The sequence below is a fragment of the Pseudorasbora parva genome, chromosome 21 (genome assembly GCF_024679245.1).
Source record: "Pseudorasbora parva isolate DD20220531a chromosome 21, ASM2467924v1, whole genome shotgun sequence".
Lineage (NCBI taxonomy): Eukaryota > Metazoa > Chordata > Actinopteri > Cypriniformes > Gobionidae > Pseudorasbora > Pseudorasbora parva.
Window position 1 is genome coordinate 21,992,929 of NC_090192.1, and position 15,927 is coordinate 22,008,855.

Below are 15,927 nucleotides of genomic sequence, written 5' to 3' on the forward strand. Positions count from 1 at the left end.
TCTCCTCTCACGGTCTGACAGATCCGTCTGTGCAAAGACGCTGAACGTTTCCTGCTACTGTTCGACACCTCTCCACCATCTGCAGATTTCACAGAACCAGTGGATCACCTCAGCTTTTCACACATGTAATGTGACTTCAGAAGGCTATGATGTCAGCCGAGTATAAAAGTCTACGGTGCAATCAAACTCTCTCTGGTTAAAGAGTTTAGGGAAAAAAATGTCCCCCCCCCCCAAAAAAAAATTCTAATCAAATTAACATTCGCTCCGTAATCGCGTTCCTCCACACTTGATTACGTTTATAGACAATCTGTCACTCCCTGGCTCCCCCTTTTGCATATTTCATAATTACTATCAGCCTCAGTTTTTAATTTATTTCTTTAAAAAAAACACACACACACACACCCACACAGAGCAGGCTAAACAGGACTTGGTAAAGAATTGATCGCTTCATTCTGACTTGAAGGACGTACGATGCTGCTCGCAGCAATGCTCCTCAAATTGTTTACAGTGTTCTATACAAGTCTTGAGCAAGACTTTGGAGAAGACACTTTTTCCATTAGAAAAAGTTATTTTACAATAATTGTTCTCTGCTCAAGGTAATCTGTACATTTCTTGGCTCTGCTACCTTTCTGTGGAGTTCACGGAGAAGAAATTACGTGCTCTTCACCAATCTAAACTCCCTAAGTTTTAAAGCTCTTTCGCAGGGACAGTGTGCGCTCAAGCGATTCACCGGAGGAAGATTAGCCGTGCTTCACAATGAATTCGAATTTAAATTTGACAGACATGTTCAAACAAAGACAGAAGCAGCTGTTTACCTGTGACTGTGATTCAGAGCCATCTGTAATGACAAAAACGTCGGCTGTTATTCAAACGGACTCTCAGCTCATTCAAACTGCCACATATTTATTTTCCATATTTATATGGGGTGACAATAGGTTGTAAGATTAAATCAGCACTATAAAAACTGGATTTTCTTTAGTAATTACCATCCAAAGTTTTATCAATCAGTAATTATCCCTAATTATTATGCTTTCACGTTTCATAACATCCATGAGAAAGTTGGACATTCCTGCATAACTGACACTCACGATTGTTTTATTTATTTGAGGGGGGGGGGGGGGGGAAGCAAAGACATTACTTGTAAGGAGTTTTCTTTTGCCATGTATTGATGCTGACACCCTTTTGTCCTTCGTAGTGAGAAAATAGCAAAATCATATAACTTTCCATTTTGTCTCTTTTTATTATACAGGTGCAGCTTATACATTACAACCATGAACTGTACACAAACTACACAGAAGCTGCTAAGAGTCCAAATGGCTTGGTTATAGTGTCTATATTTATGAAGGTGAGTAATGATCATACACTTAACACAGAAAGTGAAAGCATAGAAATCAAGTATTTTGTAACACTTTAGTATAGGAAACACATTTACTATTAACTAAGACTTTTGCTTCTACAAACTCCTAATTTACTGCTTAATTTTGTAAGGTTATGTTTAGGTATTAGTAGGATCAAGGGATGTAGAATAGGGTCTTAATATGTCAGGGCAGTACTAATAAACCACCAATATCCTAGTAATATGCACGCTAATAAGCGACTAGTTAATAGCAAGAATTGAACCCTAAGCTAAAACGTTACATTTTAAACTTGAATATTTTTATTAATCTCAGTTGATCTCCAGTACTTAAGTTACAAAGTATTCACTGCAAAAAAATCCAAATCAGTATGTTTGATTTTTTTTTCCTACTGTTGTACACAATTTATCATGGTTTAAGTATGCATATAATAATAATGATGATAATATACAATACACAGTACACATTTTTGAAAATCCAAACAAGACTGCATTTATTTGATCAAAGATAAAACAGTAATATTATGTAATATTACAACAATGAACAAACTGCTGTTTATTTTATTTTATTTTTTAAATGCCATTTATTCCTGTGATGACGACAGCTGATTTTTCAGCATCATTAATCCAGTCTTCAGTGTCACATGATCCTTCAGAAATCATTCTAAAGATCTGGGGCCGTATTCACAAAACACCTTAAGGCTAAAAGTAGCTCCTAATTTGCCAATTTAAGAGAAACTCGTAAAAATAATGGGTGTGTCAGTCCTAATTTTTGGACTCCTAAAATGGGAGGGTCAATTTTTGCTCTAAGAGTATTTCACAGAGCATTTTAGCACTAAAACTTCCTAAATCTATGAAACACTAGTAGTAGTCAAGAGGACTTCTAAGTCCCTAAGACTAAATCCTAATGGCTGTTGCCAGATCCGCCCAAATACACTGCACACCATCTGAGGTAACTCACCTAAGATTACCTGAGGCAAGGTTACCTGTGGTGGTTGTTTTTACGAGTTCACACTTACAAATGATTGAATAAAGTAAAACAATATAAGCTAATTTGACATGCTGTCCAAAGCGATCAAGGGCTCCGAGCTCAGAATTTAGCCCAAACCCAGAGTTCTGCCCCGTATCGCAGACGGAGAGTGAGGAACGGGGTGGTGGAGGGATGCAGGAAACTGTGGAGGTAACTAACGTTAGACGTGAGTCGGCTCTCGGCTGTGTATATATCCTCACGCTGATAAGATGGACAGTTTGAACGTGCTCCTCAGGAACTTGGCTTATAAAACAATTTTCGCTTGAATTTTGCAATCTCTCGAGCACACATGTAAGAGGCTAACAGTTAACTGAACATATACTAGTTTAATTTGTGACACTTGGCCTACATTTTAAAATATTTATTTGAATATGGCAACATTATTTTAAACATTTTATTTGAATATAGCAACATCATTCTCGTTCAACAAAATATTTATATAATCAAATCACTGACAGAGAGCCCTCCCCCATCAGCCAATCACTGTGGTCATAGTTATTAGCAAGTGTGATGACATCATAGCAACGAGGTCAACCCCGCCCCACTGTTACCTTTACCCTCTGGACCCGAAGAATGCGTTAGGGTCCAGAAGGTTAAGCCCGCTCTCTATTCCTTAGTAAAAGTTGCTCTCAGCAGCTTTGAGAATAGATTTTTAGAGAGAACTCATAACTAAGAACTTTTACTGCCATTTAGAAGAGAAATTAGTGGCAAGATAAAATGTTTTGTGAATACGGCCCCTGATTTAGTGCTCAAGAAACATCTCATTACAAAAATTTGTCAGAACATTTGTGCTCTTTAATATTTTTGTGGCGGCTTTTTAAAGGATTCTTTGATATAGAAAGTTCAAAATAACAGCATTTATATCTCAATTTGTTGCTCAATTTGAGTCTGCACATTCTTTTAATTGATGGATGGATGGGTGGTTGGAGGAATGCATAAGGGAAGAGAGTCAATTAGCCATGCAATTACAAGACAACAGGCAAACTAAGTGTGCATCTCCCAGTCATTCTGGAAGGACAAGGTTATGAAATAACTTTCCCTGCACAATTAGAGGACTGTGGGGAGACCTTTACCTAATGTTTTCTCTCAGGACAAGAGTTCAAGCTAAGATAATGAACCCATACAGTGTCACACTCAGGCTGGTCCTTTCTGCCCTGGACGTGGTCCGGGTCCAGTCACCTCTTCTGTCTATCCAAATGGAAGGTGTCTGAATCCTGCTCACTGACTCACTTTAAAAACCTTATTAACAGCAGCACCATCTTTGTTTTTGTTTTTAAACAGGAATGAACATGAGGCTGTGAGGGATAGATATACAGTACATCTATTCAGTGGGTCGAACTGTTTTTTAATGTTTTTGGATTGTACTTCTGATGAAATTTCAGAAGATAAAACAAAACAAAAAAAACGATATGAGATGTGGAAAATAAGTGATCTAGAAGCTTCATACAGCTTTTTAAAGCGGACGCCATTGAAAACACGACATGTCCCTCAAAGCCTTGCTTTCAAAACAGTGATGCACTGCTCTGAATAGGTCTATAGGAATAATGCGGTTTGTGCAAAAAACAATATGGGCTTTCTCCATATACTATAGATATCTGTGATATCTGTGACAATGATATTTTAGAAGTACATTTATAATGTATTTTACAACTAGTGCTTGAGTGTTGGGATCACTACCTATATGTGCCAAAACTATACAAAAAAAAAAAAAATTATATATTATATATATATATATATATATTATATATATATATATATATATATATATATATATATATGACAAATGACAAACTATCAGCTTGGTCTATTGAAGAAAATCTGACATGTTGACAGGCTAACAGTGTTGTCAAAATAACCATATTTTTGCATATCCAACATGTTTGTTTTGCTGATGTTACTAGCTGCTAATGGAATTCTTCACAATTTGTCTGATGATTTCTAATAGGGTTACAAAGTAAAGATACAGCGGTGAAATTTTATCAAATATGTATATTTTTCCCATTCTGTCAGGACATAGTATACTTTTAAAGATGTTATCATTTAAAGAGTTGTATATTTCTGTTAAGTTAATTACTTATATCCTAGTAAGTTAATTATAACTTCATTTTTTTTTTTGAATTATTTTTTGTTTTAAAGGGGTCCTATAATATACTTTTCACAAGATGTAATACATCTCAGGACAGGTGTCCCCAGAATGTGTCTGTAAAGTTTCAGCTTATACACCATGGATTATTTATTATAGGATGTTTTGAAAGCCTCTATGTGGGTGGCCAAAAAAAAAAAAAACGAACAGTTTTTGTGTCTCTTTATATGCAAATGAGCTGCTGCTCCCCACCCCCTTTTCAGAATACTGCGGACCATTTACAGCTTGTGCTAGTTTGCATAAAACAACAACTGGAGTGTGAAGAAACTCACACAGCAAGTAGAAACCTCACAAATGGATAAATGCTGTTTGTCTAACTTCATTTTAAACACTAAAAATATGATTAGTTATTCAACTTATTATACAAATAAAATATATGAATTAGGTCTTATTTAATTCTATAAACTATAATACTGATCTGCCAACATTGTCGCTATATGATAAATTAAAATAAGCTGATAACATCACTGTTTTCTCCAGTACGACTGTACAGCCAAATCTAATTTTGTCGCAATATTATCCTGTTTGACACTGTGAAGCTGCTTTGACACAATCGTGATTGTAAAAGCGCTATATAAATAAAGTTGATTGATTGATTGTTTGATTGATTTTCAGTACCGCAGGTTATATTTTGTGAATGTATGCAAATCGCCTTTGTGAATGTGATGGCTAGAAATGCTATACTGTGGCTGAAAATGACCCTTTATTCAGAGATCAGAGCTATGTTATTAGCTTTTTAATTAAGTAATTATTAAAGTTTAATTAAGTAAAGTGTGCTTCTGAATACAAGAATTAAAGTGCAGTACTTTCACGTTCTGGATATGAAGTAATCCATTTTTGAGAACAACTTTTGTGTAAATCCTGCATTTACTGACCCCCGTTTGCAAAGCAATCTAATGTACAATGACTCCCACGAACATACAAATGTAACTCATTTCTTGGGCACATTCCCTTCACAACTGAAATGAATCCACTGCATCCTCAATGGCTCAGATGCTGGGAGTTTATTATTACAGCCCAAAACAAATCAGTTATAATGTTTAAATAGATGACATCTACAGATGAATTCTGACTAGCTGCTCTAGCGAAGGTAGAAACATGGCCGACTGTGTAATAGAAATAACAGCGTTTCAACAGCATGGCAGCAACACTCTACTACAAAAACTCAGCCCAACATGGACTTTGTTGTGTGTTCCTGGAGGCAGTGTTTATGTAAATTTTAGGGTTTGTGATGTCACTAACCCAGCAAGAAGCTTGTTGTAGTCTCTTGTTGAAGTCAAAGAGACTTCTGTAAAATAAAAATATCTCCCTTTGCATTGAACTTTGAATGTCGTAACTTTGCAGATGTTTTTTATGCTAATACACACTAACTAAAGTTTACTTTTTTTGTGGCAGTATACTATAACCTATAGTTATTGTTTAACCCTGATAAATGTATATGGTATATGAACCATTTATGAAGCTATCAGAAACTTTTGTTGTTTAATTGATGCTCAATTATTAATAATAATAATAAGTGTATAATAACTAACTATGGTATTTTGACAGAAAATGTTTACTATGGTATTTTTTTGTAAGAATATTGATAATTTTAAGTTAATTTCTCACTGATTCATTGTATAATACAAGAGCTTATGCTACTGCTTTTATGCAGTTCAGATACACTATACCGCAGCCGCCGTCCTCCCCTTGTCCTGCTGTTAAACCACTGTCCTGAGTGATCTGACTGAGAACATTGAGACTTCACTCCTATTTTCTTGCACTTATTTTCACTTTGAGTCATTCCCAAAGCCATTTTCTGAGGTACCCCATACTGTGTTCCCAGTTATGATATAGGAGGAGGGACTCCCATATGAGTCTAAATAGTTTAAAGCAGGAACGTACACCACCATTTGGAGGGACACAAAATGGAGAAGGCTGAGGAGAAGCCAACCATTTTGCTTGTGGTATAAACAGCTGTTTGTATGGATTGCACCGTAGTTAGCAAATGCAGTATTCTTAGCAAGGCAAAACCCGTAACTGTGAGGGATAGTAAAAGCTAACCTCTTTTTTTCTGACGATGTGTAGGCAATCCTAATTATTTCTTGGAAGAGATAATGGCAAGCTGCAGCCCCAGGTTATATCACAAAGTCTCGAAATGATGCGACTAAGACTTTTAAACCACAGACTTCACTGTTCACTCAATGAGGAGGTCAAAAGATACGCAATTTGTGTTGTAGTCACGAGGCACATTTCTTGTAATCGTTCAGATTGAAAGCGTTTCAAATTAGCAACTAAAGTGGAGTCAAAGAATAGCATGGTAACCATGTTTCTCATTGGCTCCGCTAATGATCTTACTACTTTTTAAAAGCAGTTTTTGAAGAACCCATCTGTAGTTTTCATTGCAAACACGTCAGTTTGTCATAAGTGATTCTATCTGGTGTCATTTAATTACAGAACACTGTTGGGTTCATCCTGATGCATTTAAATGCAGTGAAAACAGTTTCAGCACCTTAATGGATCGTGTAAATTTCAAGATACGTGATGCCAACACTTCAGTCTTTCACATTATAAACTAAATGACTGGGAAAATCACTTCCCCTCAGATCTGTGTTGCTTTGTTTAAAAATAATTGTCATGTTGTCTGCCATTTAGAAATAAAGTTGTCACTAATAATGCTTCTCTTTACTTTCTCCCTGCCCTCCCCTGTCTATCACTCCGTCTTTCCTATCTGTTTTCATCGTTCTGCCCTCCCTCTCTTGACATCTGTTCCATTTCAGATATCCGAGACTTCAAATTCATTTCTGAATCGAATGTTGAACAGAGACACCATCACAAGAATAACATATAAGAGTAAGTGGAAAAAATTATATTGTTGACCATTTGACACCTAAATCTGATTTGGTTTTCAAATGTGTTCGAAAGTACTGACATTTTGCATTTGTTTGTTGAGGCAGTGTAGTCAATATCAGGTGTTATGATGTAAGCATCACCATGAGATCTGAGATTAGACGTTGTATGAGTCAACACCGCCGCATGAGAAAATAAACAACAGAGATGCCTATTATGCATTCATGCATATATCGTGTCCAACCACGCTGACTCATTTGCTATTCACTATATAGTGAATATTACATAGGAAAGAATTTCTTTATATAAGAGTTCATTTATATTCAGACACAATTTTGAGCACTGATGCTACATCACATTCATACTTAAAATCCGGTCTGACCATTCAGAGTAATACCCATTTTAATCAGATTTTAAATTACCAATCAAAAGTTTGGAGTTGGTAAGATTTTTTTCATCTTCTTAAATCAAAAGAAGCCTCTTGTGCTCACCACAATGCGTTTATTTGATTGGAAAAACAGAATGTAAAATATTTATTGTCATGATCCTTCAGAAAGATTTGGTGCTTTAGAAACACGTGTGTATATTATTAAGAAACACATATTATGAAAAAAGCTTCTTAATTTTTTAGTGTGGAAAGTGATATTTTTTTAGGATTGTTTGAATGGAAATTTGTTTTAAAAAACTGCATTTATTGGCAAGAAATCGTATAACAATATAAAAGTACTTGTTAATGCTGGTCAATTTAATGCATCCTTACTGAATAAAAATATTAATTTCTTTTTTCTTTTTTTTTTTTAAACAATACTGCAGAAAATAACGCAGAAAATGTACTTTTTGCCACCTGTCTGAACAAATTTTGTTTATTATAAAGATACACATCTATAAACTTGTGAAGTTTACTTAAATAGGGTTTTATAATCAATAATAAATTAAAAAGACATTATACATGATGCATGCAAACACAGCAGATGAGTTTATGTAATCTAGAATACACACTCGCACCTCTGTAATAAACAGTTAGTCCTGTCCTAATCATTCAATGAATTCTCTAAATGTTGTTTGGAGAACTAGTTCCATCCGAGTAGGCTAAAGATATGTAATTCCTCATTATTAATGTGGTTACTGTATGTTTTAAAGTCCTCATGAAATCAAAATGTAGCCTATTTACTTTGTTAGCACATATTAAAGGTCTTAGGATGAACAATCAATCAGAGCAAGTTAATAGACAGAAAAAATTGTCATGGTAATCTTTAATCAAAATCTGAAAAGTAACCTCCGGTCTGGAAACTGCGTTCCTTCTCAGATGACGGCAGTTTGACGGCTTAGGTTTGAAAATGCTTAACTAATCTTCAGCAACCGTTCGTCTGCTATGAGTGAGAGATGGAGAGGAGGAGTGCTGAAGTCAAACCATGCCCTATATTTAAGTATTCAATTTCACTAGGAATACATCAGAGCACTGAAGAAAACTCACTTGTTACTTCCGGTTCACTGGGACTTTAAAATCACAAATTAACAAATCCCCGAAGTTCCTCTAGAAAAGAACATAAAAGGCATGTTGACTGGTGAAGAATCATGTTAGTCATGAAAAATATAAGATATGTGTTAGTTTTATGCTGTTCAGCTGCAGAACATTCTGAAAGAAAAAGTGCATACACAGGGTATCCGCGGGGTCTTGAAAAGTCTTAAAAGGTGATAAATCAAATTTTGGGAAAATTAAGACCCTTATAAAGTATTAAAAAGTCTTATCACGGCTTTATAAAGTCTTAAATTTTAAAAGTATTGTGTTCAAGCTTTGTCAAAAGAGTTTGACTCCAAAAAGTATTTTTTGGAAATTGAAAAATATTTGAAAAATATTTATTTTCATCCCCATAAGTATTAAAAAACAACGGGGTGCTCAGTCTGAGATCGGCTCGGAGCGCGCGCGCCAGGGATGGACATTAGCAGCGCCACCAGCCAGACGCGGCTGATTTTGAGTTGTGGCGGTAAACTCGCTTCACCTAACGAGCTGTTTCACCTCTTTGTAAACGTTGTTAAATGCATGCGAGTGCTGCTGTATGTGCGCATATGACCAGTCGTTTTCTCCGTCATCATTCGCGTGAAGACGCGCTGTGAGACTCGCGCGCGCTGAGAGAAGATCTGACGCTGTGCATCATCCGAGAGCGCGCGCGAGTCTCACAGCGCGCAAATATTGAGTTCTCTTTCAAGTCTTGCGCTTAAACGGACAAACTCACACAAGAAGTATGTCAACATGTCCATCTTGATGAGTATCATAGCTGACATAGCCTGAATATGCCTTAAGTGAACTGTATAGTATGCACAGTCGAGAAAGACGAGCATATCCCTGCCTCAGGTCTTAAAGGCGCAGTAGCCTTTACTGCTGCCTGAGTGATGTCTTTATATTTAGTTTGACATTAAACAATGCTCTTGATTGAATAGCTTTTGTAAGTTTAATAAGGATTAATCTTTCATTTAAACAGTTAAATATGCAGATATTTTACATTTGATTACTTTATTCAATTTCTGTACCTTTCTGCAGGCCAGTAGGCCTGTTCATTATTATTTAATGTACACATGAGTGAGGTCGAGTTAAACATTCTAGTTTGAATTTTATTTTTCGGTTTTCGGCTTTGGTTTTTTTCTTTTTTTGTTTCAGCCAAGAATTGTGATTTCGGTGCATCCCTACTGACAATGTTCTGCTCGGTATGTTGTCAACACGCTTCAAAGATGCCAGAACGAATAGTTTCATTGTTGGGACTAACAACCATAAAACTGGAAGCCATAAAAGACCACAAATCATCGTGAAAATGTCAGTATTTCATTGAGACTTGAGTTTAAATAAACTGCCCAAGTATTGTAGAGCTTGTAGTATTAATTTGTTAAAAACAAAAAAGTGGCTGGTAAAAACATTGAGTGGTAGACTTTGAAAAAAGTTTATTTCCATCCCTGGCGTGCGCCGTCTACAGGTGACGTCATGTATTTTGTGAAATGCGCAGTTAGGTAATGTGTCGCCCTCCATACGTTGTAAAACAGATATGCAATATAAACGATACAAAATTGGCCTACGATAGCGATTTTAAGTCTACATTCGACTACAATTGTTTATTAAAGGTTTGTTGCCGATTAGAACTTGAAGTGCGATGAGGTCTTAAAATATTTTGAGAAGGTCTTTAAAAAGTCTTAAAAAGGTATTGAAATTAACTTCAGGATTCCTGCATATACCCTGATACAGAGAGAAATTCTTTTGATAGGCTGTTTTATGATGGATTGTGTCGTGGACACATAAATGGCTGGAAATTGTGTTAGTTAGGGTATTGACACGTCATGATTCGATTCACAATTGATTATTTTGGATATATACCTAAATCAGGTACAATACATGGCAAATAAAATTTAAAAAAATCTGATTTGTATACAAACACTTAAATTGCACAAGGAAGTTTTTTATAATAAGTTATAATACTAACTTATATATATATATGTATTATATTTAAACATAACATTTAAATGGTGGCTGTTAAAAACCTGAAGGATTTATTCAAAGATGCATTAAATATTGAAGAACCTTAATTATAATGAATATGGTGCAAATATTTAGCACAATGCAGTTTTCTAGCTGACGAGTGTATGGTCACTGAATATGGCTTTACTGAGGTAAATGTGTAATTGTGACGTCTTTCCACGTTTGAAACCTTGATTGAGCGATTGATTAACCCTGATTGATACAGATCGCACTAAGTTGTACTGTATCTTTTAACATGTGCTGTAACTGGTATTAAAGCGGAGGAGATGATCCGTTCACGAGCTGCACTTTGCCGCCTCTGTTGAACTGAGGCACTACAGCGATCAACCACACCTGGGGCTGGGTATTGTTCAAAATCTTTCAATCCGGTGCCAATTTCGATTCCTCAGTTTCAATACCGGTTCCTACTTTTTCCCGATACCATATGCAACCGACTAGCAGCACAAGCTAATATACATAAAGCGGTAGTCAACGTTATGGGGATGCATTCGGTGTAAGTAGAGAAATTACACTTGTGTGTCAAGTATTTCCCCAAGCACGATTGTCCTGCCTGCACTCACACTTGACGTACGAGGCCGTGCGCTTCAGTCATTCATAATGCAACTTTTTGTTTTGAAGAAGAACAGATGAAAAGTGCTTTCACTAATAGACTGCCTAATAGATTTATCATTTATGCCACGCAGCAATTTTCACTTGACTGCACTGCACGTATCAGAAGATTATTACGGAGGCGGCTGACTTTGATGGAGGAATATACAGCTTCACTCGCAAACTACAATTCATGTTAATCAATAAGGTGATAACCAGGACTGTTATAAACACAAATACTTGATTTAATCAGAAAGTGTATCCAAGTAGTAATAATTTGGTGTTTGCTGTCGTAATGATGACAGTAGCACACAGCTGTTCCATGCTCTGGGAACAGAATGGAGCGCTCACACTTGTCAAATGAACCGGGCTTTGGGGCTTTAAAGCGCTCGGGCACAGTTAAGGGCACATTTAGTGCGAGTACACGGCCTCCATTGGTCGCCTCTTATCGCATATGTTGCACTTTGCTGACTCGCATCCACTTTTATAAATAAAGTGTATCCACACTTTAGACCTCTGTGGCATTGTAAAACGCTGCGGTAGAACACATGAGAAAAAACAACTACACTTGTGCTATGTCTAGTGTGACTGCGAGTATCTTCAGAAATCCTCCGTCATGTGCTGGTGGATAGCCAATCACCAGTGCTATAGGTCCCTACATGCAAGTATGCTACAGGCTCACACAGACACAGCCGCTTGCCTTTTGGAACCGAAAATTTGGCACCGAAAGATAAATAATTTTTCAATACGCATAGTATCAGAGTTTTTCATTCGATACCATAAAAGAATCGTCGTTCAGAGCCCAGCCCTAGTTACGCCACATTAAACACCGACAAAATACATTTTCAATTTCATAATAAAATAGACATCATTTGAAATCCGAGACTGTTTCATATCAAAAGTAACAAAGCATAAAGATGATTGCGATTTATTGGATGGGAGGGGCTCTAAAATATTCCGTTCATTCATCAACTTAAATCAGGTTGACTAATCGATTCTTGGGATGTAAGAACCGATATGGTTTGTAAAAATGAGAATAGATAAAAATCAAGAAATATCTTTTGTTTGTGTGTTAGTCATACGATTTATTGTTGTTTTTTTGCCTATTGTTCTAGAAATTGTAATTCATACTAAAACTTAGTGCACTGCACTAAAAATGCTAATTATTGATTGACAGCAGCAGTGGGAAGGCACAAGAAAAATGCATTCAGCCTTGAAAACTCAGACCTCTTTCTAGTTTGGGAATATTTCATGGCCGGCGCTGACATGCAGTGTAGTGGAAATGTTCAGTGGCACAATCCTTTAACTCACCAGAGGGACTTTTGAAAAAAGGCCTTCATAATTGAATTAATAGGGGTGGGGAAAGAGCGGATGAATAGATAAAATGTTCTGACCCCTGGTGGCTGGTGCGTGTCTCCCAGGCCGCAGCGGGGCATGAACACAGGCTAGCTGAGCTCAGGGAGGACTCGACAGCACTGTCAGGGGGAGGGCAGAGGAGCGTGGGCTTTGACAGCTGTCAGAGCCCCCCACTCTGCCTCTCTGGCCTCCCGCTCCGTTCCCGGTTGAATCTTTGGAAACGCACTACTACCAGCTATCACTGCAGCGGCAGCGGAGCTAGCACATGTATTTTTCAAACGCATCCCCCCTCCTCCATAGCCAAAAAGAATTATTTATGCCACCAAAGCTATCAAAGTTCTGCGCAATGACGCAGGCGGAATTGCAAACGTGGGGAGATAAGAGATAGAGTGGTAATCATGGGATGGAGGGAGAATAACTAACTATTTCCTCTGGCTGACGTGAGTGGAACCTATTACTTGTCTGTTGTCAGTGAAGGTGGGTTCAATATTGCTGTTCCTCATAAATTCAGTGCTGCATTATCTCATGTCGGCCCACTATTGTGAAGTCAAAATAACATGCGCTGTCACCATTCATCCAACAAATCAAAGGCAAAGCATAACATTTTTTGGGGGGGTTAACATTGTTGCATTCTGCTATGCTTTTGTTGTTTGGACATCATTTCAAGACATTCTTTTGTTACTTAATATATTGAATTTTGGGTTTGGATAAAGACTTGGTTGTAAAGTGCACCATTTATATTAAAATGTAAAAATTCATGTTTGTGAATTGGCTCTCTATATGAGTTTTCATCGATAGGAAACAACACTTTAGCATGCGTTTGTGTGTGTGTGTGTGTGTGTGTGTGTGTGTGTGTGTAGATGATGCATACCTTCTCTCGGGGCTAAACATCGAGGAGGTCTATCCAGAGACAGCCAGTTTTATCACTTATGAAGGGTCTATGACAATCCCACCATGCTACGAGACTGCAACATGGATTCTGATGAACAAACCGATTTACGTCACAAAGATGCAGGTAAATCAATTCACTGTTAACATTGTGTTCGCTTTAACAATTATCTATATAGATTGTGTAATTTTAACATTCTTTCTACACCGGACGTGAGTGGCACAATGTGACGTGACAACACAAATCTAACCCATTATAATCTGTGATGTTGTCTACACTGGATGAGGTGCGGTTGCGACACGACAAATGTGATGCCTCATTCTATTTATAATGTCCTGACAAGAAGGACAAATTCTTTGCAACAGTCGATTTGTTGCGTCCAGTGCAGACATCATAGCTGTTGCGTCAACGGCCGTGGCCTTTGTAGACATGGAGTAAGAAGTTGTATGAAGTATTTCTATTTTAAGAACTTAAGTTCTATGCAAATAGTTTCCCTGTATTTTCATGATTGTTCAATGTCTAATCTAACCAATACACTATATTTGCCAAAAATATTGGGACACCCCTCCAAATCATTGAATTCAGGTGTTCCAATCACTTCCATGGCCAAAGGTGTATAAAATCAAGCACCTAGGCATGCAGTTCCCTGGCTTCTACAAACATTTGTGAAAGAAAGGTTGCTCTCAGGAGCTCAGTGAATTTGGTGTAGAGGAACTTGACTGTTCTGCACAGAGTCCTGACCTCAACCCGATAGAAAACCTCCGGGATGAATTAGAGTGGATACCGTGAGCCAGGCCTTCTCATCCAACATCAATGCCTGACCTCACAAAAGCACTTCTAGAAGAATGGTCATTAACACACTCCTAAACCTTGTGGGAAGACTCCTAAAAGAGTTGAAGCTCTTATAGCTGCAAAGGGAGAGCCAACTCCATATTAAACCCTACGGATTAAGAATGGGATTTCAATAAACTCCCAAAACTTTTGGCAATATAGTGTATCTAATCTTTCAATCTAATGTTTTCCATGAGAAATCTGTTTTTACTTAAACTTAGCTTAAAATGCCCCACAGAAGACTTGGAACACAACAACAGTAACAACTATCTAATCATTTTAAGTAAAGAAAAACTCATCTACACATCACAAGACCACAACAGTGTTAATAAAACTGGCAAGCAGCCACACAATGCAACCATATTAATTATTCATATCCACATGCTGGGAAAGGGCAAATGAGACCTTACAACAAAACAATTTCTCTCTATAAAGCTTATTTAAACAACACAAAAAAATGCATTAATCCATGTCGTCCATGGCTCTGCTTGATGATCTGATTCTGATTGATAAAAGCAAATTGTTATAAAAGAAAAGCTGCAATAAGATGCATTACTAAAAGCATTTAACACTTCAAAATAGCAAGTAAACAAAAAATAGAATCAAGTAAATCTTGTTTGTTTGATCTAAGAATATTTTTTATGGATTCAGCTAACGCCATGCTTCTTAAAGACAGAATGTGTCACTTTTGACACTGCAGATACACTGTTTTGATGATATGTAATATAATCTGTTCTTGAATTACTCTCACGTAGTTCCCTAGTTGCTTTTTGATGCGGGTCTGTTGGGATTGGATTGACTGTGCGATAATTGCGTGACCTGCCATCAGCGAGTCGAAATAAAACGTCTGCTCCGTCTGTGTCATCCTTACAGATGCACTCCATGCGACTGCTAAGTCAGAACCAGCCCTCGCAGATATTCCTCAGCATGAGTGACAACGTGCGCCCGGTACAGCCTCTGAACAACCGCTGTATCCGCACCAACATCAACTTCAGCATGCAGGGCAAGGACTGCCCCAACAATAGGGCACAGAAGCTGCAGTACCGAGGTCCGTGTCTCTGCTTATCTTCCTCTCACCCTGCTTTGTATTAGAGACTAAACCAGCTCATGACAAAAATATTCTCCTCAATTTGCACTCCACATTACACATTTGTGACATTTTGAAGTGTTTGGAAAAGATAGCAATGTTTATTCAAAAGAAACACCTTCCTTAACGAATAATTTGTCACTTGTCAAACTAAATAAAAGCCATTTTAAATGACAAAAATCGATCAATCTCAGGCAGACAGCCTATTGACTAACGCCAGAAGAGTAACCCCTTACACGATGCTGTGATGCGGTTTGTGGTTCAAACAAATAAGGCAGAGCAACAAACTCAAGCTCC

General features: G+C 37.2%; 1 protein-coding gene and 1 long non-coding RNA gene across 4 annotated transcripts in view; one reads left to right on the plus strand and one right to left on the minus strand.

Moving 5' to 3' along the window:
• Positions 1-15,927, plus strand: part of ca10a (carbonic anhydrase Xa) — a 240,428-nt gene that overhangs the window by 217,707 nt on the left and 6,794 nt on the right. For all 3 annotated transcript variants that reach the window (XM_067429906.1, XM_067429905.1, XM_067429908.1), the window contains 4 exons: positions 1,250-1,345; positions 7,287-7,359; positions 13,684-13,838; positions 15,417-15,591. In XM_067429906.1, coding sequence (XP_067286007.1) covers positions 1,250-1,345; positions 7,287-7,359; positions 13,684-13,838; positions 15,417-15,591 — 499 coding nt within the window. The remainder of the gene's footprint in view (positions 1-1,249; positions 1,346-7,286; positions 7,360-13,683; positions 13,839-15,416; positions 15,592-15,927) is intronic.
• LOC137055981 (uncharacterized) overlaps positions 1-15,927 on the minus strand; it is a 184,015-nt gene that overhangs the window by 96,923 nt on the left and 71,165 nt on the right. The gene's annotated exons all lie outside the window — the stretch shown is intronic.